The sequence below is a fragment of the Camelus bactrianus genome, chromosome 22 (genome assembly GCF_048773025.1).
Source record: "Camelus bactrianus isolate YW-2024 breed Bactrian camel chromosome 22, ASM4877302v1, whole genome shotgun sequence".
Lineage (NCBI taxonomy): Eukaryota > Metazoa > Chordata > Mammalia > Artiodactyla > Camelidae > Camelus > Camelus bactrianus.
Window position 1 is genome coordinate 11,131,608 of NC_133560.1, and position 27,744 is coordinate 11,159,351.

Here is a 27,744-nt window from a genome sequence, read left to right on the forward strand (position 1 = left end):
TCTGCCTTGTATCGGGAGTGTATAGTGTGTGTTGGTGTATTTTTAATCCATGTCTCTTTGCATGTTGTTTTCTTTCTTTTCATGATGTTTGTTTTCTTTGCTCTTTTATTTTTGAAATTTCTATTTAAACTTAGGAGGATATATATTTTTGTTCTGTTGATTACCCTTTACTTATAATTTTTTAAATGCTTCTAATTTCATTTAATATTTTATTAACAAGTTTATTAGTTTTTAATAGTATTCTTTAACTTCCACCTGTTGCCTGTACAACAGTCAGTATTTGCTTTTCTTTCCTCTTTCACGATCCCTTCTCCTTCCAATATTTAGCAGTTTGAGGTTAAGTTTACCAGATTCCTGGTTAAAGAACATCCTTTGTCAGTGTAACAAAACATAATTTCATTACTGAGCAGCTTGTTTTGGGGTGGGGAGCAGGAGATTGTTGGGAGGGGGAAGGACTTTGCATCCTTAGAATGTTTAAAAAATTCTTTAATCTTGCAGGATCTTAAAAATCTCTCCTCTGCCATTTCTTTTTTCCTTAATTGCATGGTTTCCTTTTTTTAAATTAATAAACTTGGTTTTTTTAGAGCAATTTTAGACTCATAGCCTGAGTTTTGACAAATGTATAATGACGTGTACCTACCATTATAGTATCATACAGAATAGTTTTACTGCCCTGAAAATCCTGTTGATCTGCCTGTTCATTCCTTTCTCCTCCTAACCCCTGGCAACCACTGTTACTTTCAGTCTCCATGGTTTTACCTTTTTCAGAATGTTATATAGTGAGAATCATATAGTATGTAGCTGTTTCACATTGGGTTCTTTCACTTAATGTACATTTAAACTTCCTTCGTATCTTTCTATGGTTTGATAGCTCTTTTCCACTTAGTGCCAAATAGTATTTCATTGTCTAGCTGTTTCAGTTTATCCACTTACCTACTGAAGGACATCTTGGTTGCTTCCAAGTTTTGGCAGTTATCAATAGAGCTGCTATAAACATCAGTGAGCAGGTTTTTGTGTGGAGTTTTCAGTTTATTTGGGTAAATACTAAAGAGTGTGATTACTAGATTGATAAGAATATGTTTAGTTTTGTAAGAAGCTGCTGAACTTCCAAAATTCCAAAGTTGCTCCACATCCTCACTGGCATTGGTGTTGTCCATGTTTTGGATTTGGGTCATTCTGATAGGTGTGTAGTGGTATCTCATTGTTTTAATTTGACATATGACATACGATACTGAATATCTTTTCATATGCTTACTGCCATTTGTATATCTTCTTTGGTGAGGTGTATAGTCATGTCTTTTGCCCATTTAAAAAATTTGGTTGTTTATTTTCTTATTAAGTCTTTAAGAGGATTTTGTTTTGTTTAGTTTTGTTTTTGTTTATTTGTTTGTTTTGGTGTATTTTGGGTATAGTCCTTTATCACATTTGTCTTTTGCAAATGTTTTCTCCAAGTCTGTGGCTTGTCTTTTCATTCTCTTGACAATGTCTTTCACAGAGCAGAAGTTTTTAATTTTAATGAAATCCATGGATTTCTTTCATGGATTTTATCTTTGGTGTTGTATCTAAAAAGTCGTCACCATCCCTGTGGTCATCTAGATTTTCTTCTATGTTATTGCAGTACCATTTGTTGAAAAGATTATCTTTGCTCCATTGTATTGCCTTTGCTCCTTTGTCAAAGATCAGCTGACTTTATTTGTATGGATCTGTTTCTGGGTTCTCTTTTCTGTTTCATTGATCTATTTGTCTATTCTTTCAGCAATACCATACACTGTCTTGATTAGTGCAGCTTTATAGTAATTCTTGAAATTGGGAAATGTCAATTCTTTGACTTTCTCCTACTCCTTTAATATTATGTTGGCTGTTTCAGATTTTTCACCTCTTCGTATAAACTTGAGAATTACTTTGTTGATATCCATAAAATAACTTGCTGGGATTTTGATTGGGATTGCATTGAATCTTTAGATCAAGTTGGGAAGAATTGACATGTTGACAGTAATGTGTCTCACCGTCCATGAACATGGAATATCTCTGTTTATTTCGTTCTTTGATATCTTTCATTAGAGTTTTGTAATTTTCCTCATATAAATCTTGTACATATTTTGTTAGCTTTATACCCAAACATTTTATTTGAGGGGGGTCCTAATGAAAATGGTAATGTGTTCTTAATTTTAAATTCCATGTGTTTATTGCTGGAATATATGAATGTGATTGACTTTTTGTATTAACTTTGTATCCTACAACCTTGCTATATTGCTTATTCGTTCCAGGAGTTTTGGGTCAGTTTTTTCATTCTTTCTACATGGATGATCATGTCGTCTCTGAACAAAGTTGTATTTCTTCCCTCCCAATATGTATACTCTTTATTTCCTTTTTGTGTCATATTGCATTGGCTAGGACTTCTGCTACAGTGTTGAAAAACAATGATGAGAGGGGATATCCTTGCATTATTCCTAATCTTAGAATGAAAACTTAGTAATTTTTTACCATTAGGTTGATAGTAGCTATAGAATTTTTGGAGATGTTATTTGTCAAGTTGAAACACTTCCTCCATTTGCCTTTCCTTTTTACTCTCTTTCCTTAAAGAGTGGCACCTGGAAGACTGTTTCTTTGCACCTCGAATCCTCTTTTAAGTCCCTTATTTGTAGTCAATTCTGATCTATCAGAACTCTCTCAGTATTTTCACACTCGGTTTGATTTTATGTCAGTCTTCATTCTGCTGCGTGTTTCCTTCCTTTCTTCTTTTGCACACTTATCCTGGACTGCTCTTGTTCTTCATGAAGGCTTATGGCAGGAGCATATGCACATCCTAGGATCTAAAGATTTATTTTCTTACTTATGTTCTGTTCCTTCTTCCTGCTGAAGGCTTGAGTTTTGTGTAACTTCATTTGTTCCTTTTATTGTTTGTATCCTGTGACTTTGCTGACATCACGTATTAGTTCTACTTGCTTTTGGTACACTTCCTAGGATTTCCTTTGTAAATAATCATGCTATCTGGATTCTTTCTGATATTTATGCTTTTTATTCCGCCCCCCATTGCACTAACTGTGATGAGTGAAATTTGTAATGAATAGAAGTGTGACAGTGGACAGTCTACTTTTCTTGAGTACAGTGAAAAGTGTTTCATCTTTGACCATCAAGTATCATGTTAGTTACAGGTTTTTTAAAATCACATTGAGGAAGTTACCTGAGAGTTTTTAATCATGAGTGAGTTTTGAATTTTGTTATATGCCCTAAATGCATCTATTAAAATTGTCATATAACTTGTCTTTTTATTCTTTTAATATGGTGTATTGCATTAATTTTTTTTTGATGTTCAGCCAATATTTAATTCTGGGAAAGCCCCAGTTGATCATGATGTATTAACCTTTTAATGTAATTTTGTATTTGATTTGCTGATATTTTATTGAGGATATTTGTATCTTTGTACCTGCAGGTAATTGGTCAATACTTTTGTTTTTTGATAATGTCTTTTCTCAGGTTTTAGCATTAGGATTGTCCTAATAAAATGAATTACGCTCTTTATTTCTAAAAAGAGTTTGGGAAAGATTGTTGTTACTTCTTCCTTAAATGTTTAATGGTATTTATCAATGAAGCCATTTGGACCTTGAGTTTGCTTTGTGGGAAAAGATTTTGTTTTTGTGTAGCAATTTAAAAACTATTTTGAAGTTAACTTTTTTGATGTATACTTATAAAATTCACCAGTTTTAAGTTTCTAGTTCATTTAGGTTTGACAGATTAATGTAGTATAATATTCACAACAGTCATATATTGGTCTGTTTTTTTCTTGTGATATCCTTGATAGATTTTTGTTATCAAGGTAATGCTGACTTCAGAATACGAGTTGAGGATGTTCCTTTTTCATCTGCTTTTTGGAAGAGTTTATATAGAATTGGTACTACTTCTTCCTTAAATAGTAAATTCACCAGTGAAGTCAGCTTCTTTAATAGACATAGGGCTACTGAGGTTATCCATTTCTTTTTGTCTGAGTATTCTTGTGTCTTTTAAGGAATTTGTCCCTTTCATCTGAATTTTGGAATATATTAGTATAAATTTGTAATAGTCCCTTATTTTCCTTTATTGTTTGTAGGATCTGATTCATGTTACCACTTTTATTTTTGAGATGGAAATTTGTGTCTTATGTAATTTTTTTCCTTATCATTCCAGCTAAAAGTTTGTCAATTTTGTTGATTCAAACACATGACTTCTGGTTTCATTAATTTTTTTAAATTGTTTTTCTGTTTTCTGTTGTGTTAATTTTGGATCTCATCTTTATTATTTTCTTCCTCCTGCTTATTTGTGGTTTAATTTGCTAATTTTCTAGGTTTTTATGGTGAAAGTTTAGATTACTGCTTTAAAGACCACTTTCTTTTCTAATACATGCATTTGATACTTTAAGTTTCTCTCTAAGCAGCACTTTAGTTATGTCCCACAATACTTAGTATGTTGAGTTTTCACTTTTATTTAGTTCACAATATTTTCTAATTTCTCTGGTGATTTCTTTTTTGACCCATGTGTTGTTCAGTGATGCATTGTTTAATTTCCAAACATCTAAGGATTTTCTATTAGATTAATTTCAGATTAATTCTTTGTCATTCCAGAGCATATATTGTATGATTTCAGTCCTTTTAAATTTATTGAAACCTATTTTATGGCCCAGAATAGCATTTATCTTGGTGAATGTTTGGTCTATACTTGGAATGTTTGGTCTGTTCTGTTGGGTAGAGTGTTCTATAAATATCAGTTAGGTTAAGTTGGCTGACAGTGTTATTCACGACCTCCATATCTTTACTTTTTTTCTGTCTACTTGTTCTATAACTAAGTGAGGAGTGTTGAAGTGTCCAAATATAAATTTAGATTTGCCTGTTTCTCCTTTGAATGTGTTATTGTTTTTTTCCCCACATATATTTTAAAGCTCTCTTAGCCAAGAGCATATCCATTAGGATTGTTATATCCTTTTGATAAATTGATCATTATGAAAATTTCCCACTTTATCCGTAGTTACATTCTTTGTTCTAAAATCGACTTTGTCCAATATTAATATAGCCATTCTAGATGTGCTTTGATTAGTCATTGGATGTTATGTACCTTTTCCCGTCCTTTTACATTTAATCAGTGTGCCTGTGTATTTAAATTGGGTTACTTGTAGATAGTATATAGTTAACCAATTTCACAATCTCTGTCTTTTAATTGGGGTATTTTGACCACTTATATTTAACTAATTATTAAGATTTTTGGTTTTAAACCTACCGTCTTGTTATTTGCTTTCTGTGTCCCATCTGCACTTTATTTCCTTCTTCTGCTGCCTTTTGGATTAATTCAATTTTTGAGTGATTCCATTATCGTCTTTACTGTTGGCTTATTAGCTAACCTCATTTGCTTACTTTTTTTTTCTCGTGGTTGTTGTAGGGTTTATAATTCATGCCCTTAACTTGTCACAGCCTGTTTTGAAATGATAAGATACGGTTTCACGTATGTGGAAGAAAGACCTTACCTCAATTTACTTCAGCTTCCTTCCTTTCATCTTTGGTGCTGTTGTCTGACATTTTATTTCTACAAAGGCTATAAACTCCATGATATATTGTTATTATTTTTACTTTACTGAGTCATGTGTATATGTATAAATGTATAACTTCAGAAGCTGTTTGTTGTTTTTTAAAAAATGTTGTAGGTCATTTATACTTAAAAACAACCAACCAAACAAATTTATGGAAAATGTGATCAAGTTTGTGTTTACCAGAGGCAAGGGGTAGGGAGAGGGGGAATTAGATTAAGGTAGTCAAAAGGTACAGACTTCCAGTTATTAGATAAATAAGTACTAAGAGTGTAATTACAACATAATTAATATAATTAACACTGCTGTATATTATACATGAAAGTTGTTGAGAGTAGATCCGAGGAGGTCTCATCACAAGGAAAAAATATTTTTTATTTTGTGTCTGTGTGAGATGATGGATGTTCATTAAACTTTCTGTAATCATTTCATGATGTATATAGGTCAAATCATGATGCTGTGCACCTTAAACTTGCGCAGTGCCATATGTCAATTATAGCTCAATAAAACTGGAAGAAAAATATAGGTAAAAACATTTTCAGTGAGCAATTTAAAAGACTTTTTAAGAATTGTGGTAAGGTACACAGAGCATAAAATTTACTGTATTAACTATTTTTAAATATTCAGTTCAGTAATATTATACATTATTTTGAAACCAGTCTTGAGAACTTTTTCCTGTCCATTAGACAACTTCTCATTTCTGAGGGAGCAATAACCATTTTACTTTCTGTTTCTATGAATTTGATTACTCAAGATACTTCACAGAAGTAGAATCATAGTGTTTGTCTTTTTATAGCTGACTTATTTCACTTAGTGTAATGTCCTCAAGGTTCATCCATGTTATCACCTGTATAAGAATTTCCTTTCTTTTTAAGACTAAACAATATTCCATTGCATGTTTATACCATATGTTGTTTAGCTTGTCATTCTTCAGTGGACATTTGGGTGGTTTCCACCTTTTGCCTCTTGTGAATAATACTGCCATATAAACATAAATGTATTAATACTTTTTTGAGACCCTTCTTTTAATTCTTTTGGACATATACCCAGAAGTGGTCTTGCTGGATCATATGGTGATTCTATTTTTAGTTTTTTGAGGAACCACCATTCTTTTTTCCATAACAGCTAGAATATTTACATTCCCATCAGCAAAGTACAAGGGTTCCAGCTTCTTTCCTTCCTTGTCAATGCTTGTTATTTTCTCTTGTTTAAATAGTAGTCCTTATGATAGGTGTGAGGTGATATCTAACAGTGGTTTTGACTTGCATTTCCCTAATGATGGAACATCTTTTTGTAAACTTTTTGTCCATTAGTATATCTTCTTGCAGAAGTGTCTCTTTAAGTCCTTTGTCCATTTTGAATCCGTTTGTTTGTTTATTTGTTTTTGCTGTTTAGTTGTAGGAGTTCTTTATATACTTTGGATTTAAGATCAACCTTGATAGATCAACCTTATTGAAATACCTTATCAGATATATAATTTGTAAATATTTTTTTCCCACTTTGTAGGTTGCCTTTTCACTCTGTTGATTGTGTTCTTTGATGTACAGAAGTTTTAAATTTTGGTGTAGTCTGATTTATATGTTTTTACTTTTGTTGCCTGTCCTTTGGTATCACATCTAAGAAATCACTGCCAAATCCAATGTCATGAAGCTTTTTCTTTATTTTTTCTTTTAAGAGGTTTATAGTTTCAGCTCTTATGTTTGGATCTTTGATTCATTATGCGTTAATTTTTATCTATGTTGTCAGGTAAAGTCCAGCTTCATTCTTTTGTGTGTGGATATCCAGTTTTTCCAACACTATTTGTTGAGAAAAATTCCCTTTCCCCATAGAATGATCTTGGTACCTTCATGAAAAATCATTTGACCGTGTATGTGAGGATTTATTTCTGGGCTGTCTATTCCAGATGGTCTATATGCCTGCCTTTATACCAGTACCACACTGTTTCTATTACTATAGCTTTGTGTAATAAGTTTTGAAATCAGGAAACGTGAGACCTCCAGTGTTGTTGTTTTTCAAGATTATTTTGGTTATTCAGGGTCCTTTGAGATTCCATATGAATTTTAGAATGGGCTTTTCTGTATCTGCAAGAAACCTATTGGAATTTTGATAAGGATTACATTGAATCCGTAGATTGCTTTGGGTAGTGTTGACATCTTAACAACATTAAGTCTTGTAATTCGTGGCCACAAGATGTCTCTCCATTTATTTGTGATTTGTTTAATCTCATTCAGCACCATTTTGAATTTTGCAAGGAGTCAGTCATATTTTAAAGAAATTAAAAAATGAGAAAAATTATTTTATATGTACTGCTCTTCTTACCATTTTTCTTTTCATTTATCTCTGCATTCCTTCATTAGACTCAAGTTTTCTTCTGGTTTCATTTTCCTTCCGTCTGAAGATCTTTAACATTTCTTCTGGTAGAGGTCTGAGATAGGTGAGTACAGAGTCCTGGAAGCCAAGTGAGTGAGGTTTATAAAGGAGGAAATGTTCAACCTTATTGATAGATCCAGAAATGTAAACAGTGAGAATTGACCATTAGACTTAACTTGTAATTTGAAGTCTGTTCTGATGAAAAGAAATGATTAGACAAAGGAAATGAAATTCAGTTCAGACACCTATTTGTTAAATGCACATTCTCATGGATCCAGCATTTCTAAAAATTTGATCAAAAGAGGTAATTATGCAAAGTAGACATGAAGGTTAATTGCAGTGTTGTATACATCAGTAAAAAGTTTAATGTTCTTTACTTACCTGTAGTGGGTAAATAAATGGGATGAAGCAAACCATTGGCATTTTAAATGAAAGTGAAGGTCTACAGTGACATGGAAGGATGTCCGTGACACACATGACGAGCAGTTCTCCTGGAGAGCACACTTCAGTAGGCTTCTTTTACGTATCTGTAGCTTTCAACCTGTGTACCAAACTGCAAATGGTCGTTGTCCCTGGGTGGCAGCACTTCGGTTGATTTTTCATTTTTTAATTTAATTTGGAAAATTTCTTTTGTGAAGTGCCTTTACAAGTGTTTCACCTATTTTTTGGTTAGATGTATGTTGTTTGCTTTCCCTATTGATTTGAAATGAAGATTTTTTGTTTTTTAGTTTTTTTGTTTGTTTTTTTTACTGTTCTGGATGTATTGTCAGTCTTCTTTCACTTTGTGGGTTGCCTTTTTCCTTTAAATTTAATTTCTGTAAAAATTGAGATATATTTTACATGTCATAAAATTCATCCATTTCAAGTATTCAGTTCAGTGTTGCACCATCACCATAAATGGATTTAATACAACATTTTAATCTCCTTTTCAATTTCTTAATGATACTTTCAGTGAACAGAAATTCTTCATCATAATCCAGTTTATCAGATTTTTCTTTCTGGTTAACAGTTGCTTTGTCCGTTTAAAGAAAGCTTTACCTATTCCAAGGTCATGAAGATGTTCCGTAGTTTCTTCTAAAAGCTTTCCTCTACTTTTAGATCTGCAGTCTATCTAGAATAGATTTTTTTTTTTTTACCCCTTGTGAGAGGGTAAGGCTCAAAATACAAGACTATCCAGTTGACATAGTCTTTTATTGAAAAGAGCGTTTTTTTCTCCACTGCACTAAAATGCTGCCTTGGTGTTCAATCAAGTGTACTCATATGTGTGGGTCTGCGTTTGGATGCTCTTTTGTTCTATTGATCAATTTGTCTCCCTTTATTCCTATGTGACACTCTTTGCTACTATAGCTATATAATCTTGATATCTCATAGTGTAAATTCTCTCACTTTGTTATTCCAGATTGCCTTGGCTCTTTGTATTTCCATATGAATTTTAAAGTCAGCTCAATTTTGAGGCGGGGGAAGGTGGAAAAAAGCCTGCTGGAATGTTGATTGGCATTGTGTTAAATTCATCATCTCTTACTCTAAAGTTTTTGGTGGTTTTAGTTTTCTTTTTCTAGTTTTCATTAAATGATAAAAATCTCTTAACATGTGCTCAGTACGTGGTAGCTGCTGTTATTATAAATATAATTCATTTCTTTACAATTTCTTGGGTAGATTTTTGTGTTTGAAATCTTTGTTGAATCTTGCCAAGTTACCCTTGAACACAGTAGTAAGAGAAATGATTGTGATGTGGATGATATTTCTCTAGCTGTGACTGATATCATTGATAGATGCTTGCATGTTTCTTTTAAAATGGTTTATAGCAGAAGCAAAAGAATAAAAATGTTTTTCTGGTTTATTATTTTTCCCTCCTCTGAGCAATGTTATGTTGTAGGTACTTTTGCACATGTTATTTCTATTCCTGCAACATAGGCAGTATTATCCCTGTCCTAGGAAAGACGAAACTGAATCCGAGAGAGAGGTCAAGTGACTTAGCCGAAGTCACACAGTTTATAATTGGCGGAGCCTGGGGTCTGCACTGGGCACTCCTGGCTCTAAAGTCCTGCTCTTTGCACTTCAGCTGACTGCCTTCCTCTCTGGTGCCACTCTTCACGCCTCGGTGTCCTTTGGCCATTCTTCTGTTACTACTTCTAATGCACCTTCTTTTCCTGGCTTTCTTTAGTGAATATGAAGCATTTTACAGGTTTTACTTCGAAAGTGCTCTTTAAAGTCAATCTCTAGGAAGCATTTAAGTGCACATTCTACCATCCCTTGTCTCCTTTCTCTGGGAGACTCCAGAAGACTTGTATCTGTCCTTCTTTTGGACCTTTTTAAACAGTCAAATAATTAATGAAGTGTTCTTCTTTTATCTAGGTAAATTAATACTTCGGAGGTGATAAGGGTGACTGCCTTTCTGAAATAGATTTTGTTTTTTAACTACTCTCTGTGAGGACCAGAAATGGTGGTGTGTGTTTTTCTTCCCCTGCGTTTTGAATCCTGGCTCATCATAGACGATTTGGAAAGTATGGGAAAGTTGTAAGCAGAAACAAAATTTTGCATTGCAATTAATAGGAAGATTTTGATACCTATACTAATATTCACTGTTAACAGATACTTACACTTCAGTAGTGTGTCAGGAATTATTCTAAATGCTAAGAATACAGAACGAGTAAAACAGCCAAATGTCTCTGTCCTGTGGAGGTTAAATTTGACGAAAGGAGCCTATATTAAGTGCCAGGATTGTCTTTTAAAAATTTCTTACCCTGTCGGGGAGGCCCTGTTTTCACTTCGGTTTTTTAGATCATGAAACACACAGAGTGGTCAGATGACATGCAACAGGATCTGACTCCTGCTGGAAGTTTCAGTAACTGATTTCTGTTTCTTTAAAGTAGAGCATATATGTCGGGGGTCTTGGCATGGACCTTTTACTTTTTAAAGTTTCATTTTAAAAATCACTGTTCCTCATTGTTAAAAAGATGTGTCTTCCTTAAGGAAAATTTAGATAGGCTATGTAAGCAAAAAGAAAATAAAAATTACAGAGAGTTTTGTTAGATTTTAGCACACTTTTTCTAGTTCCTTTTCTAAATAGATTGATAGATAAAATTGTATTTGTAAAGATGGGATCATACAGACATTTTGTGACCTGCTTTTTACCATTTAATATAGTTTAGACCATTTTTCATGTCACTATTCTTCTAAGATAGTATTTCACCAATTTTAGGCAGGTGAGTATGGCCTTCACAGGTTTTGACATGTCTGCATACCATTTGTTCTTTTGTGTATTTCATATATTTTAAAAACCTGCTTTCTTAAAAAAAAAATCAGAAAAGGGAACAACTACATATCACTGCATGACTGGGAAATCTGTGGTGCTTGCTGAGGTGGATTACTGTAAAAATAAATACCATAAAAACAAAACCTAGAATGAAATTCTAGCCATACACTGTTTGTTATAGTAAACTCAACAGGAGGCTGGCTCTTTTTGTTAAAAACAGACAATTGGAGGTGTTAGAGTGATGTGAAGATACCTTTTTATGTAACTAGGAGCATTGAAAGGAAACTGAAAAGGTAGTGACTTGTGCAGTATGGGATTCATTGTACTCCAAAACTTTAATCAAGAGTTTTCAATGTTTTTACAGTTAGAAATAAAATTTGCATTTAGATCTCATACACATGAGCATGTGTGTTTATGTGTGTGTATGTGTGTATATATAGTATTTATGTGTGTGTGTTATGTATATTTGTGTGTATATCACATATGCATACTCCCACACAGCGATCCCCTCATATACTGTTTCCCTGGTCACATGAAAGGTAGCATCGATTGTAAGACAGGCCATTATTTTATGTAGCATTCAGAGAAAGCACTGCCCATTTTTGATTTTAAGATGTCATGATTATAAGAAATAGCCCAGTTTCAGAGATATTAAAATATGAAAAAATATATGTTGTAATTGAAGAAATAAGAGATATACTGTTTTCTATTTCAGTTTTTTAGAAAAGTGGTAGTTATCCATTAAATCGATACTGTAAACTAAATGAGCTGCAACCTGTAGTTCGAAAAACATTACATTCAAAATTTTAAATGGGAATCCTGATTCCTACTTTACATAAAAATCAGCATAGGTGAGTTATAAATGTATAAAGTAAGATAAAATTTCTAGGCTGCTACACGAGAGAGTATCTTTATGATCTTGGGAGAAGAGAAGTACTTCTTAAGCAGGGCACAAAAAGCACAAATTATAATAAAAGAAACAATGGATAAACTACATTTCATTAAAATTAATTACTTCTGTTTATCAAAGGACACTATAAAGAGAATGTAAAAGTTAAGCTACAGATGAGAAGACCTTTGCAAAAATATATTTGACAAAGGACTCCATTCTAGAATATATAAAATTTCTAAAAATCAGTAAGACTGTCCAATTAAAAACATGGCCACTTCCATTTTACAAAAGAAGATATCCAGGTGGCTATTAAGTTAATGAAAAATTGCTCAACATCATTAGTCATCAGGAAAATACAGATTAAAATCACAGAGAGACACTGCTGTATACCCAAAAGAATGTTAAAATTAGGCAAACAAACATAAAAAGCCAAACAGAAAACCAAACCAAAAAAACAAAAACAAAAGCCCATACTGGTGAGGAGCAATTGGAAGGCACGTGCACTGCTGGTGGGAGTGACTACTGGGCAGTGTTACTTTGGAAGAGTGGCAATGTATACTTTATGACTTAGCTATTCACCCCTAGTGTGGGCCTAAGGGAAGTACATATGCATATACACCAGAAGACATGACAGAATTATTTTAAATTCCAAAAGTAGAAGTGACCCCCACACGTTCAGCAACAGTAGAATGAGTGAATGATTTTTGAGTTAATATACAGCAGTGAAAGAGATTAACTGCTGCTCTATTTAATCTCAAAATCATAATGTTAAGCAAAAGAAGCCAGGTTCAAAAGAATATATATGATACAATTCCACTTACGTAAAGTTCAGAAGTGGGCAAAATGAATCTGTGGTAGCAGGCTGCCTTTGGGGCATTAGTGACTGGGAGGTAATATGAGGGGGTGTTTGGGGCCCTGGTAATGTTCTTTATGTTGTCTGAGTGCTGGTTATGTTTGAGAATTAAGCTCTTCACTATATTGTACTTCAATAGAAGTGTTTCTTGAAAGAACTTAATTTTTTCCTGTTGTTATCATATTTTTAAATGACTATTTTTGGACATTTACACTGGTTTATATTTTTTTCATGCTATAAATTTTTGTAGCTACAATTTTGGATAGGTATGTAATTCCTTAGATGAATTGCTGTAAGTTAAATTATGTCCAGTGTTATGTAGTGCTTTTTAAAGTTACATATTAATATTCTCTGAACAGTAACAATTTATAATCCTACCAGAGACTCCAATTCCTATACAGTCTATAAAAATTAAAGTTGTTAATTTGATAGGTGAAAAATTGCATCTTTTTTTTGTTATTGTACATGTTCATTTTTTATGGACATTTAAATTTCTTGTTTTGTAGTATCGGTAGTTACTCTTTGCTTAGTTGCCTATTAAGGTATTAATTTTGGTTTCCTAACTAATTTACAAGAAATCTTTATATAGTTAAGTTATTTACCATTTGTGTAATATTTTGCCCAGTGCATTTGTCTTTTAAACTTGACTGAACATTCCCAAGTTAAAATTTTTAAAAAATTTAGTCAAATCTAAATTTATTTCTGTGTTTGGTAGCATGCTTAGATAGCCTTCCCCCATTCCATGAATTTTTAAATATTTTTCTATTTTTTGCTTTTAGTCATTTTACGGTTTTTGAGTTTTTCATATTTGATTCTTTTTATGCATAGTATGTACTTATATGACATGAAGTAGCATTTAACTTTTATTTTTAATACTCTTTCTTGAACTATCCCTCTCCCTCCAATTTGAATTTGTAGTTCATCATACACAAATTTGTAGGTGTAAATGAATCTGTCTCAACTTTCTGTGTTGTGTTATTGGTTTTGTGTTGTCAGTACCACACTACTTTATTGTAGCTTTTAAGAAAAATTTTAAGGGGGAGGGTAGAGCTCAGTAGTAGAGCGTGTGTTTAGCATACACAAGGTTCTGAGTTCAATACCCAGTACCTCCATTTAAAAAAAATAATAAACCTAATTACCTCCCCCCCCAAAATTATTTAAAAAAGGAAAAAATTTTAATATCTAATAACAACCATTCTCTTTTTTATAAAATAATTGGTGGTGAGGAAAGGAAGAAAAACTCTCCTGTATTCATTCTTCCAGATACCTTAAATAGCACAGGAAACTATATTCAATATCTTGTAGTAACTTACGGTGAAAAAGAATATGGAAACAAATATATGTATGTTCATGTATGACTGAAGCATTATGCTATACACCAGAAACTGACACAGCATTGTAAACTGACTACAATAAAAAATACATACATATAAAAAACCGAAAAAAAAACCCCCAGATACCTTAGTATAAACTTGTCCTGTAATATCAGTAACAGGCAAAATACTTGTTAGAAATCTGAGTGGAACTATAGGTTAAAGAATTTGGAAGGAAACTCAACAACATTATAAATACCACGTAGTGGTGATTTTAGTCAAACTCCCGACGGATTTAAAATTCTTTTTCCAAATGAATGTTTCTGTCTTTCCACTGAACTCATTTCCCAACAGTGTGTTGGTAAGAATTGGGTTTAGAGGGGGAAGGATTTAGGCGAAGTTAGGGGCTGAGGTGGAATTAACAAGGAACAACTCAAAGGTGTTTGGTTTTCCTGTGCCAGTCACTGTTCCATGTATTTATCTTTGGAATTTATGGCAACTAGTAACAGGCAAACTAAATTTAGACTTTTCTGCGTGGCCTGATCTTAAACATACACACTCTTCCTGCTTTCTAACTGTATTTGAGACTTCTTCTGTGGCCCACGATATTCTTAATCAGTTTTGTGTGTGTGTGTGTGTGTGTGTGTGTGTGTGTGTGTGTGTGTTTAATATTCTATCTAAGTTGGTTGGTCTACTTGATCTGTCAAAAATGAAAAGGTGTTTAAAATTTTTAAAAAATATTTTGAACTTCTTCCCTTGGTGTACTTTGTGGACTTTTATTCTGTATATAAAAACACATTCTCCTCTTTATAGAGTTTTGCCTTTTACAGAGTTTTAAAGCTCTTTATGTTATTCAGTGGTTTGACTTGAATATTGCTCTCCTTGCAATAATGACTTTTCCTTTTAATTTGAATTTTCCTGTTATGTTTTTGCTCATTGCTTTTAGCCTTATTGTGTGATCTTTGTTTTACTTACCCTGTGGGCAGGGGAATGCCCGGATTCAATTTCGTTTTATTTAAAAAATGCTGATTATAGCCCATTAAATTGATTTCATAGGCTACAACCAGCAGTTGGAAAACACCTGAGATGTATTTTTCTGTATAGAAAGTACATTGACTTCTGAGTACAGCAGACCTAGATCTGAGTCCCACGTTTCTCACTTACTGTGTGACTCTTAACCAGTTACTTAATTCTCTGATCCTCAGTTTCTTCTGTAGAACTGGAATGTTTACTTTTATATTTGTTCTGAAGATTTAAAGACAACATATGAGCCAAGCCTAGTAGAGACTAAGTAAAATTAACTATTTGCATTTTGCACTATATATCTGTTATCTTAATGTCTTAAATCTAGAAGCTCAAGAGAAAATGGCAAAATGCCCCCATATTTTCCAGATCCTTTGTAGGTTTATTTTTTCCCCTTTCCTGTCAGGAGTAAAGATGTTTTTGATATGAAAATCTTACATTGTGTAGGTATTTCTCATCACGAAAGCCAAAATGCAGAATTTGCAGCATTTTTAAAGTAGGAAATTGATTCCTCTTATATAACTCTTAAAGTAAGGAATTTTCCAAGTGAACTATATTCTGTGTTAGTTGGTGGCACCTGCTGGCAAAGATGTATCACTGCTTAGAGCCTGCTGGGCTTGTACACAGACTAACCCCATGTAGCAGTCTGGGAAAGAAGACGGAGAATAGGAGAAGAATATATTGTGTTTCTAAGTGGGCATTTCCTTTGTCCCCCAGAAGTATTTGTCCAGTGAAGTCGGTGGAGGAGGAAGGAATCATGCCATGCTGTTGCCCTGGTCCAGTGTTTGCCAGCATGTGCTGAGCCTGTTAGGAGGGTTTCGGGGCGAGCATAGCCAGCAAACTTGGGAAAGCAAAGTTAAACTAACTTGGCCTAAGTTTTAAATTATGAGATGGAGATGTTACAGAGCCTTCAGTGTCTCAGTGAAGTGTATCGTCACTTACCTCTGGGAGTGGGATGGGGGGAACACTCATGCAGTACATAGCATTTGTCAAACTTAATTAGACTCCAGGACTGTTTTTTCTCTGAAAATCTCTTGTGTTGCCTGGACTACTGTTTGGAAATGATCCTCTGATCAGTGTAGCTTGAGGGCAGCATTTTCACTTTGGCATCCTCTCCTGAAGGCTTTCTGAGAGAAGGCACAGGCGTTAGATTCTTGAGAAATTTGATAGTTCTGAAATGTCCAGTATCGGTATGGAGTGTGTCATGATGGTATCAGTGCAGCTTCCTTACTTAGGATGGTGGGACTACAGGGATCACATCATAGCAGGGATTTTAAAGCAGAGACTTATGTAAGAGTTACCTGGGGAACTTTAACAAAACAAAGCAAAGCGCACGTGCCTGGGCTCCATCCACTCTAGCCAGCTATTTGGTCAAAGACATGCTTTGCTATTTCATTACATTTGGGACACCTTTGAGATCTAATGACAGCTCTGGATTTTCTTTCTGGAGGCATATATACACACTAACTTTTGTAAATGACTTCATGACATTTATCACCCTCATCCACACCCCCAAGCCCATGGATCTCTAGTAAAGAACTCCTTATATCAAGTTTTCCCCAGTAGGAATTTAACGGCAAGCAGAACTTACACCAGAATTTAGATATCTATGTACTCCATGAATTACTTGGCCGTGATGAGATCAAGCTGTACTTGAAGAAATCACATACCATCACAGGCGTCAAAGGAAAGAAGCCTGAAGAGAAAGAATGGCCAGGCCTGAGATGGCAGTGATTTTTAGTATCTTCCCAAGGAGGCAAGTGTAGGAGCCCACACCCTTAGAGCAGTGGCTCTCAAGGGAGGGGTCAGTATTGTCACCCCACACCCACTCCACCCGACCCTGACATTTGGCAGCCTGGAGACATTTTTGGTTATCACTGTGCAGGGGAGGGGGACGCTACTGGCATCTAGTAGGTAGAAGGCAGGGATGTTGCTAAACACCCTACAGTGCACATGGCAGTCCCCCACCACAAGGAATTAACCTTACCCCAAGGGTCAGCAGTACTGAGGTTGGTCTGATCTGCTTAAAGTCTGGCTTGTTTCTTCCTAGACTGTAGCATCCACTGGTAGTAGTATCAGAGTAGGTGGGTCTGCATTTTTCATTTACATGTGATACTTCTTGGTAGGTGTAGGAGGAAAGAGGTGATGATGAGAAGGGTAGGAAGTGAATAAGCCAGGTTGGTATTTCAAAGAACGTTCCTTTCCCAGAAGTGCTGGACACTTAAAGAGGATTTCAACTCTCAGATTGGCTTACCTCATGGTTTCATCTGAGAGTTTGGGTGTAGGAAACCACCTTCCTTTTCTCGTGGAAGGAAGGCTCATTGTTTTTTTTTTCTCTCACACTTAAACTTGTGACTTTTTGTTTGTTATACATTTAAGGAAGAAAAGTCAAAGTAATTTTTAAAAAATGGTGGTTCTTATTAAGAGAATTTTTTTTTCACTGATAGATTGAAGTACAGTCACTTACAGTGTGTCTATTTCTGAATGCCCCCGTCTTGCATATACATATATTCATTTTCATATTTTTCCATTAAAGGTTATTATAAGATATGGAGCATAGTTCCCTGTGCTATACAAAAGAAATTTTTAAAAATATATTTTTATATATAGTGGCTAACATTAGTAATTATGAAACTCCCAAGTTTATCCCCTCCCACCCCCTTTCCCCGGTAACCATGAGATTGTTTACTAAGTGAGAGTTTCTGTTTTGTAGATGAGTTCATAGTGTCCTTTTTTTTTCCTTTTTTTTTTCAAGATTCCACATATGAGTGATATCATATGGTATTTTTCTTTCTCTTTCTGGCTTACTTCACTTAGAAAGACAATCTCTAGGTCCATCCATGTTGCTGAAAATGGCATTATTTTATTCTTTTTTATGGCAGAGCAGTATTCCATTGTATAAATAGACTGCAACTTCTTTATCCAGAGCAAGAGAATTTTCTATTCTTGCCGTCCCTTCTTATCCCCATATATAGCAGGCTGAGAAGGATGATGGGGAATAGGAAAGGTATGTATTGTAGTTGTCAAATGTGAACATTTCCTTTGTCTTCCAGGAGTATTTGTCTGGTGAAATGGGGGGAGGAGGGAGGAATTATGCCGTGCTGTTGCCCTGGTCCAGCGTTTGCAAATACGTGCTGAGTTCTTGTTGAGATTTTATTATAAAGGGGGAGGGGGGTGGCCATACCTGACAAACTAGGGAAAGCTGGATGAAACTAACCTAACCCAGTTTTTAAATTAGGAGACATTACAGAGTCTTTAGTATCTTAATGAAGTGTATTATAGGGTGTGTATGTGTGTGTGTCAGAGAGAGAAAGAGGGAGAGAGTGCACACATGAGCATGCGACATTTCTCAAACTTAATTTGACCCCAGGACTCCAGGGACTTACTTCTCATATCTTTTCTGCTTTATGTGCTCACCTCTACATGTGTCCAGCCATTCTTTCTTCTTGCCACTCTCTCAGAATCCAGGACATTGTGATATTGCAAGGATGACTCAACCTACCAGTCCGATCCGGATGGTTGTAGTGAGTCACTGTTCTCACTTTGTTCGTTCCCCTGAGGAAGCCTGCTGACTTTGTTAATCCCCGAGTCTTTCAAGGCAGCAGTAAAATGAAAAGTATGTGGAGGGAGAAATACTACTTTTGTTTCCCTGTTCTTTTTTCCCCTTTTCTCATTCAGGATGATTTATTGCTCCCACCACTGCAGACCAGCTTTGGACAGTTGGACATACGCTGTCTTCCTCTCTAGCTCATGGTTGACTTCAGCATGTGGAGCCCCGCCCTCCTGCCCCCCTTCCCCATTGCAGACCTTGGAGCTAGGGCTTATAAGATTTTGTTAAGGAAGCCAGTGGTCCTTCCTTATAGGCAGCCATCTGGAGCCATTCTGTCCAAGTCAGGTTAGAAAAGCGTGAGAAGATAACACTTGGGGGAAAGCAGCTTCTTCATAGCAGGACGTGAACAGATTTGTTGAATCCCCATCACACAGCGAGCGCCGTGCTGGTTGCCTCAGTCCCCTCCACGGCTTTATGTGGTTTGTGTTTGCTCGTGGGCAGAACCGCTTGCTCAGAATCACATATGTGCATTGAATGAGCGACCAGATCGGGATTCCAGGGTCTCTCTTTGGTTTCGGAGCCTTTGCTCTCCTACCGCGTCGTTCTGCAGCCCTGGTGAGAGCCCCTGTGTAGCCCAAGCGCCAGGGTTCAGGGGTGGTTCTTCTGCCACTGCCTACACTGGGTATTTTCAAATGGATTGTTTGGAAATACTGTGTGTGCCCAAACATTTTACAACGTGAAGAACATAAAAGAAAAATAGGGAACCATTGAGAAATAGGCTCTTTCCCTACAGACAATAAATAGGCTCTTGTAAACACTGATAACTTAAACAGATCAATAGAGTCTTTTTGAATAACACTATGGGACAAGTGCTGTAGTTTATATTTGGTACCCTCATCGTGGAATTTTAGGTTTGAGAAGGAATCTTTGACTGCCGTCCATAAATGAGTTGTTATTTCTTTCAGGGCACAACTCTCCCACTTCCCCTTCTCATTAAGTTTCCATTTAGCTATTAGGTAGGAGCTTCAAAAGGGAAAATCCAATCATGTATAATCTCCAGTTAATGGGCATCTATTGAGCGACTAGGTCACCAGAAAGAATAATTACACAGTGCCTCTTTGTGCAGTAAACACAAAAATCAAAAGCTAATGCATTCCCAAGGCAAGCCAGATTGTTACTGACTAACAGCATCCTCCTCTTAAGGGAAAAGGTTGGGGCACCCACCATGCTTGCTAGGGGAGATTGCAAAGCCATTCCAGAAAAACAAGGCTATCAAGGGAGGAAAGAGAGGCAGGGGGGCTTCCAGGGCTTTGTCACTTCTAATTACTGGTGGCTGCGGTGGATTACTGAACAGCAGACATTCTAGTAAATGTGTTGTGCAATCATCAGGAACTTAGCAGGTCTCTGGGGCTTCTTTCCACAAGTTAAAAGACAGTTAAATAATAGTGGTGATTGAGGTAGAGCCTCAGCTCCACTCTCATAATTTAGTCCGTTTTCTAAGTATACCCAGACTTCATAAATAAAGACTTTATGCTTACTTTTGTCCAACCACTAACTATTAATTTGTGAAAGATGAACACAGTCCTGTTGACCCAAAATGGCATGTCATTCGCCACAGGCCAAGTAGCTCTTGGGTTTGATTGGTTCACTCTAGTTTGGGTTTTCAAAATTATATTTTGGTGTAGTTATTTAGAATTTGCAAAACTTGGCATAATTCAAATAACCTGTTTTTCCCCCCTTAGAACACTTCAGTTATGGAGGATCAAAATGAAGATGAGTCCCCAAAGAAAAGTACTCTTTGGCAGGTAGGAATGACGCGCACAGATAAGACAGCAACTGACTGCTGCAGATAAGATGCTCCCTCAGCTCATGTCCTCAGTGAAACCAAGAGCCAGGGCGTTTTTGTTTTCTTTTGTGCAATTTTACTCGTTTCAGAATCCACCCTAATTTATCTTCTGCTCTTTAGGGAAGTGTCATTATGAATAATAAAGAATTTTGGAGTTTTTATAAAGATTCTGAAGTGGCTGTGGCCCAAAATATTTGGTCTGTGGGGCCCACTGTCTTAGCCAAAGATGGACAGTGGTGGTGTCCTTTGTCACCAGGATGGCACCATGCCTCACACTAGTGTATGCACTGACTTTTTGTCCCCATCCTCACCCTTCTCCCCCACTTCCTATTGGTTTGCCTTTTCCTTGTAAGTCCAGTTCCCTTCTCTCCTGGCTCTATTTTAGTTTGCTAGTTTTCCTCTCAATCCTCTAGTTTTTTTTTTGCAAGGTGAGGGGTGGAGAGCATATAAAGTCTCATGATTTCGTGTTCTCATCAACCATTATGGTACACATAATTTTTGCCTTCGTGAAGACACAATTAAAGGCAAAACAAATCTAAATCTGAAGAGAATAATATTTAAAAAATATTCTTTGGGTTCATTTGCTTTGAAGCAAAGGAGTAGATTAGTTAGCAAGAACACAGTGTCCCCAACAAATTTAAGATGAAATGAAATAAAACAAAGCAGAACCATGCCAGGAAGATCTTTCTGGGCCAGGCAGGTGGTTAGAAATAGAAATGGAAAATGTGCTGTAGAACTGGGTGCATGCCGTTATTTTGGGGGGAACTCTGTGCAGACTGACTCTGTCCCCTCCTTCATATTTGGTATTTTGCAGCAGGATTCTCTTCATTTACTATTGATTTTTCAGTTCACAGTTGTTCTTAACACTTGAGCTTTCAGGTGTGTTTTTTTGGTCTTGTTTTGTTTGTTTTCAATCTGTGTCTCAGGCGGCTAAGTTAATGGTGATACACCAGTGCTCTAGGGAGGCTGGATGGTTACGAACCCTTCTCTAAATGACGTAATAAAACGCTTTTGCTTAGCAAATGAAATACTGTGTGTGGACATATTCTGTAAATTATAAAGCAGTACACAAATGCAAGTTGTTATCATCATTGTTTTTAACCTATTATGAAAGCAATTATTTTGGCAAATTATTATGAAAAAATATAGAAAGAAAAGGGGAAGGAAAACATATATAGCTTTCTTTCTGAAGATTAGGTACTTTTCATATTTTCATATTTATATCCTTTACTCTGTCTTGGCGTGTTCCCCTTCCCACAAATTATTATGATCCTAAGCTGTATAAAATTCTTTTGTTATTTAGTATTATTCCATAAACATGTTCTCTTATTATTAAAATCTTACTTTATAAACCTAGTTTTAATGGCTACGTTACAGTACTTTGTGTAGGTGTATATGTATAATTTGCTTTAGTTGCCTATAACTGGGCAATTATTTCTAAATTTTCTTTATTATAATATGGTGCACATCCTTATGTTTGAAAGTAGCAAAGATACTCCTTAGGCCAGTTTGGTATTCAGCACAGCAAAGAATTTTCACTTCATCTGACTGTTTTGAATGCTGATGTTTTGGGTTTATCTTATTAGAAGCAACACCCAAAAAAAAAAAAACAAAACTCTGTTCAATGCTGCCCCCTGGTGGTACCCATTGTCAGTGAGCTCTCTTTCACGCACATTATAAGGCAAAAAACTTTCCAGGAGAGTGGTGAGAATGTGGTGGAAGATAAATGCCTTCTGACTTTATATTTCGAAATATGGACGTGAGAACTCACTTCAGACGTGAAAAATTTATAAGATTTTACCAAGGAAGGCCAAAGACTCCTTTGGATATTTACAAAGGATGTCTTCTTTCTGGGGTGGGTTCAGTCTGCTTTAAGTTAGGGGATGTGCTGATGACAAAAGCTCTTGGTTCTTCCCATGTAAGACTTCTGAGATAAGCTCCTAATGGAATTAATGGACGTTTGTGATGCACCTCTTCAGTTTCCAAAATTCTCTTCTATGTTACTTCTTCTAGTGGTACACTAGAAGAAGGGGCTGTCAGAGGAGTGATGGAGAGATGGCTGGGCAAAAGTTTGACGGAAGTATTGAGGTTATTTTGTTTTTAAACGGGAAAGTTACTGAGCCTCCTGATACCAGTAGCAGTTGTGGCTTTAGTCTAAGGATGCAGATTTTTAAAATACTGTTGTCCAGTTGCTGTGTATGTAGTTTCAATTAAAAAAAATACATACTGGTTTTGTGCAAGGACCATGTAGTTTTGATGAGAAATGCAACCATTCGAATAGGAGTCCTCGGGGTATCTATAAACCAGCTATGTAAGATGAGGAACTTTTCAAGCATATGTGGTTTACCTTGGGTCACCTTCTGAATAGGTGATCAAAAGAAGGGAGTGAAAAACTAAACTAGCTCTGGAAATAATACAGAGGAGATTGAAACTGTTAGATAAAATGAAGCTTTTTAGATTGAATTGCTTTCAGGTTTCTCTGTTACATAGACCAGTGGTTTTCAGAGTGAGGTCCCTAAAATGCCGTCTCCAGACCGGTGGCAGCAGCATCACCTGGGAACTTGTTAGAAATGCTGCAGACCAGTAGAATCAGAACCCCTGTGGTGGGCCCCCCAGCAGTCTGTGAACAAGTCCTCTCGCTGTTCTGATGCATGCAAAAGTGTGAGAACTATTTGCATAGATGAGTATAGCTTTAACTTTCAGCTTTGAGGAAGGAAGACAAACTATTCATAGTCAATCAGTTGCCACTGTGCCAAGTTGAACAGGTTTTCTAAGATGGTCATCTCCAACATGAGTTAGTCTAATTAACAGCATGGTTTAGAAATAAGCATTGGAGAATGATGACTTAAGACATCATTTAGCTTTAGAAAAACCTCTAATTTTGATATTTACTTTTAGTGACTAATTTGAGTACATGGCCCATTTTAATTAACTTCCTAAATGAATGAATAAAGGAATAAGTTTGGCTTTAGGCTGAAACTGGCATTTTAAGGTTAAATACACAGGGTGAAAAATGTTTCTGATGAAATACTAATTAGATTTCTTTTCCTTGTCAAACTAATTACTTTTTTGTTTTTCTGAAATAGATCAGTAATGGAACGTCATCCGTGATCGTCTCCAGAAAGAGGCCATCAGAAGGGAACTATCAAAAAGAAAAAGACTTGTGTATTAAATATTTTGACCAGTGGTCTGAATCAGATCAAGTGGAATTTGTGGAACACCTCATTTCACGAATGTGTCATTACCAGCATGGACATATTAACTCTTACCTGAAGCCCATGTTGCAGCGGGACTTCATTACTGCTTTACCAGGTAACCATGCTTGTCTTTTTAAAAAGCTGAGAACTGGAAGAGTGCCCATCCCAAGGGCCTGGGCGGAGCCAAGCAGATGTTTGTGACATGAATATGAATGAATACAGTGTGAGACAGCATTTCTTTGGGACACATACTGTGTTTTAATACATGTTCCTTGAAGAGGAGTTACAGTTAGCATCTGTCTGGGAAATGCAGGCAGTTTCTGTGATTAATAGTGTTGACCATTGGTCAGTACTATTGCTTCAGTAATGAATTAATAACTATCGTCTCTGTACAATCTGCATTTTGCCTTTATAAGTAAATTTTTTTTTTAATGGGACAGTTTTTTCTACAGTGTTTGGGAAGTATCCCCAAATTTAGGATGTTCATTTGTATCTGAAGTGACACTTAAGGAATGGCACAAAAGTACTGAGGAAGTTGATACCTTGTCTTAATACATTTCTTAAAACTTACTTCTGTATTCTCTTCGTCACTACCCCACCCCTGCATGAGCTTCCTCTTTCTTGCTCTCACTCTCCCTGCCTGCCCCACCCCCCTCCAGTTAAATTTACTTTGTTTTTTTTTTTTTTTTAAAGAAATAGGCTATTTTTACAACAGTTTTAAGTTCAACAGCAAAGCTGAGCTGAAAGTATGGAGTTCCCATACCCTCCCCTCCCTCCACCCCCATGACTCCCAGCACAGCTGCCTCACTGTCAACATCTACACCAGAATGGTGTGTTTGTTATGGTACGTGAACCTACGTCGACACGTCACCACGCAAAGCACGTACTTTAAGATTGACTCTTGGTGCTGTGCGTTCTACCTTTATAGCGTCATACAGGATAGTTTCAAAGCTCCAGAAATCCTCTGTGCTCTGCCTGTTTACCCTCCTTTGACTTTTGATCACTCATTCTTTTCTGTCTTTTTTTTTTTTTTTTTTTTCAATTTTTACTTTAAATTTGGCTAGGTAAGATAGATTTCATTCTTGAAGAGGATGTGAGAATACTGGCCAGAACACTTTCCCCTCACGTGGTCAGGATAGCCTGGAGCTCACAGCTGCTGAGCCACGGTGGGCCTTGAAGTAGCCAGGGATAAAACCACAGCCCTGCCACCAGCCCTGCCCCTCGTCAGAGCTTCTGGATGGCTCCTTACAGAGCAGCCTCTCCCTTAGATTGTCTGTGATCTACAGCGAGTGCGTCAGTACCCCATACTCGAAGACTTTCCACAGCAAACAGGACTTGGGCTCATGTCGCAGGCCTGAAACCTGGGGCTGCAGATTGACAGGCCAGCCTCTGGTTCCTAATCCTTCTTCTAAACTTGTAAGCTTACTTTCTACAGTGGGAGTGCTTAAGAATATTTGCGTCAGCTTAGAAAATTTCGACTCTACTGTTCTTTTCATGCTGAAAGGTAGCATTATTTTCCCCATTTCTTGAATTAGCACTTGTACAAAAGCAGAATATGAGTCTTCTTTTTCTAGAATTGTGGTATTTAATTGCTGAAAGAGAGACTTAGCCATCACCTACTGCTCTTTCTCATTGTGTAGATGATGAAGCCAAAGATCAGAGAAACTGGGTGAAACGCCTGCGATAATACCTTTTGGTTATTGTGGTGATTGTGCAGGTGATGGTGGGGGTTGGTTCAAAAGGTAGTGCGAAAGCTGAAATCACTTCCAGTTACGATAACTCTGGACAACTCCTTAAATTGGCTACAAGTATAAAAATACATGGTTTACAGTCCAATTCAGTAGCATTTACTTTTACCTAGAGAGAGTGGGAGAGAAGGAAAGAGATATGCTCCTAATTGTGTGAGAGAGAATCATAGGTGAACTGAAGTAAGATGTGTGCGCGTGTGATGCAGCCCCTCTGCGTGTGCAGTGCCAGAACTCAGCCCCCCGGCCTTTCCCATGACTCAGGCCACATCTCACACCAAGAAAAGGCAGAGTAGTTTTTCAAGTTGACGGTTGTACTTGTTTCTCATATGTGCTTTTAAATAAATGACGCTATGCCTCCATTTTTTTCAGGCAAATCTGTTTGTTTTATGTTGTGTTTGGTTTATTTTATTTTTCCCTGTAATTTGCCTCTCAAACGTTTTCAAGTATCAGGGAACTGAACTTACATTTACAGAACGCCCAGCAGGTGGCACTGTTGAAGTTCTCTTGATTTGCAGAACATAGCTCAGAGGCAACCCCTTCTCTTGGGGAGCGTACAGTCTTGGAGAAGAGACAGAACAGATGAACATGTGTTATGTATATAAATATGGTTAGTATAATTGCATACAATTCAGTTTTCATTACAGCGAATTTTAAGGCATTGTCCATATCTCTGTTAAAGTGGAATTTTGTGGTATTGAATATTACATGAAATGAATGGACCATTGGCTGGGACATGGAAATATTTTTGTTAAAATGCTATTTGTCGTAACAGGATTTGATCTGAACATATATACGTATGTCAGTATATATCATACATATGAATCTAATCGCTGGGGACAAGCTGGCCGAGTTGGTTGTGTTAGTGTCTAGTAGACTTGGATTAAACCTGGCGTTGGTTCCTCAGCACAGACCCTGCTGTAAGAACATTAGGGGAGAAACAGGTCCACGTGTTTGTTCATACTTAGATTTAATGATGTGTGGAGCAGCCTGCTAATCATTATTCTGCTTTGGTGCTTAACTTTTACTGTGGATGATCCTGAGTTTGAATTTTTACTTTATTGAAATTGGTAGTCAACTGAAGGCGTTTTTTTTTTAGTTGTGAAAGCCATTAATTCTATAAAAGATGGTCTATAGTTTTGACTTTTTAATGCGTACTGTGAATATCATACCTGTCAGTCTAGGGAAAATGGAAAATGTTTGTGGTCTCTGGCTCCTTTTGGTTCAGTGGAAAAAGTGATAATTATGATATGCTTTTCTAAAAATCATGGTAAATGTTTAGTCTGCAATGTCAATTTCTGCAGGCTGAGTTTGTGGTTTGCAAGAACTGTTGTTAAAGGGAATCCTTATGCCATTTGAAGTAGAGGCAAATTGTACTTCAAAACGGATGATAAGCATTGGTGATCCGTTTGGTGAGGTGTCTAAACAATTAAGAATTTTAAAAACACTTAGCTTCCTGGCCATGATTTATTCATTTGCCTCATCCCCAAGTAAGAATGAAAAACCATTACGAACTGTAAATGTGACGGAGACTAGATCAGAGGTCTTGGGAGATGTGGAAGAAACAGAGCATAGGCTTTAGGCTGGATGCAGGGCCAAAGACCCCGCAGGACAGAGCTGGAAGAGCGTAGGTGTTGGATTTGACGGCCCCTCAATTTGAATTGCAGCCCCTGCACTTAATAGTTATGTGAGCCCGCCTTTTGGAGCCTCAGTTTCCTTATCTATGTGGGAATAACAATATTCTTTATGGGATATTGTGAACATTAGGGACAGTGTATGTAATAAGCCTGGCATCTGGGTACTCTGAGGATGAGAGTTTGGGGTGGGGGGAGCCCAGAGAGGCAGGAAACACCTGCTTCTCTAGGAGTAATACGATTTATTGCCGGGAAGTTTTAATTATTCACCCACTGATTTCCGAATTGATTCATCCTGACATCATTTAGGTAGGTGTGTGTGTGTGTGCCACTTTGTTGGCATAACAAAATGTTGGACTTTGTGACCTGAGCTTTATTTCACTTCATTTCTGTCCGAATCCTTAGGTCAGTATATTCCGAGTTAAAGGCATCCATTGCATTGACAGACTGTTGTTGTCAGAAATTACATTGTTTTTCTTTCAAAAGAGTTCTAACTTCAGATTTTACAACTAGA

The 27,744-nt window shown here is 36.4% G+C and overlaps 1 protein-coding gene across 7 annotated transcripts in view; it reads left to right on the forward strand.

The window, feature by feature from the left end:
* FBXW11 (F-box and WD repeat domain containing 11) overlaps window positions 1-27,744 on the forward strand; it is a 112,426-nt gene that overhangs the window by 48,511 nt on the left and 36,171 nt on the right. For 5 of the 7 annotated variants that reach the window (XM_074350296.1, XM_074350295.1, XM_074350290.1 and 2 more), the window contains 2 exons: window positions 20,551-20,613; window positions 23,741-23,966. In XM_074350296.1, coding sequence (XP_074206397.1) covers window positions 20,563-20,613; window positions 23,741-23,966 — 277 coding nt within the window. In that variant the 5' untranslated portion in view covers window positions 20,551-20,562. The remainder of the gene's footprint in view (window positions 1-20,550; window positions 20,614-23,740; window positions 23,967-27,744) is intronic. The other 2 variants (XM_074350291.1, XM_074350297.1) reach the window with 1 other exon arrangement.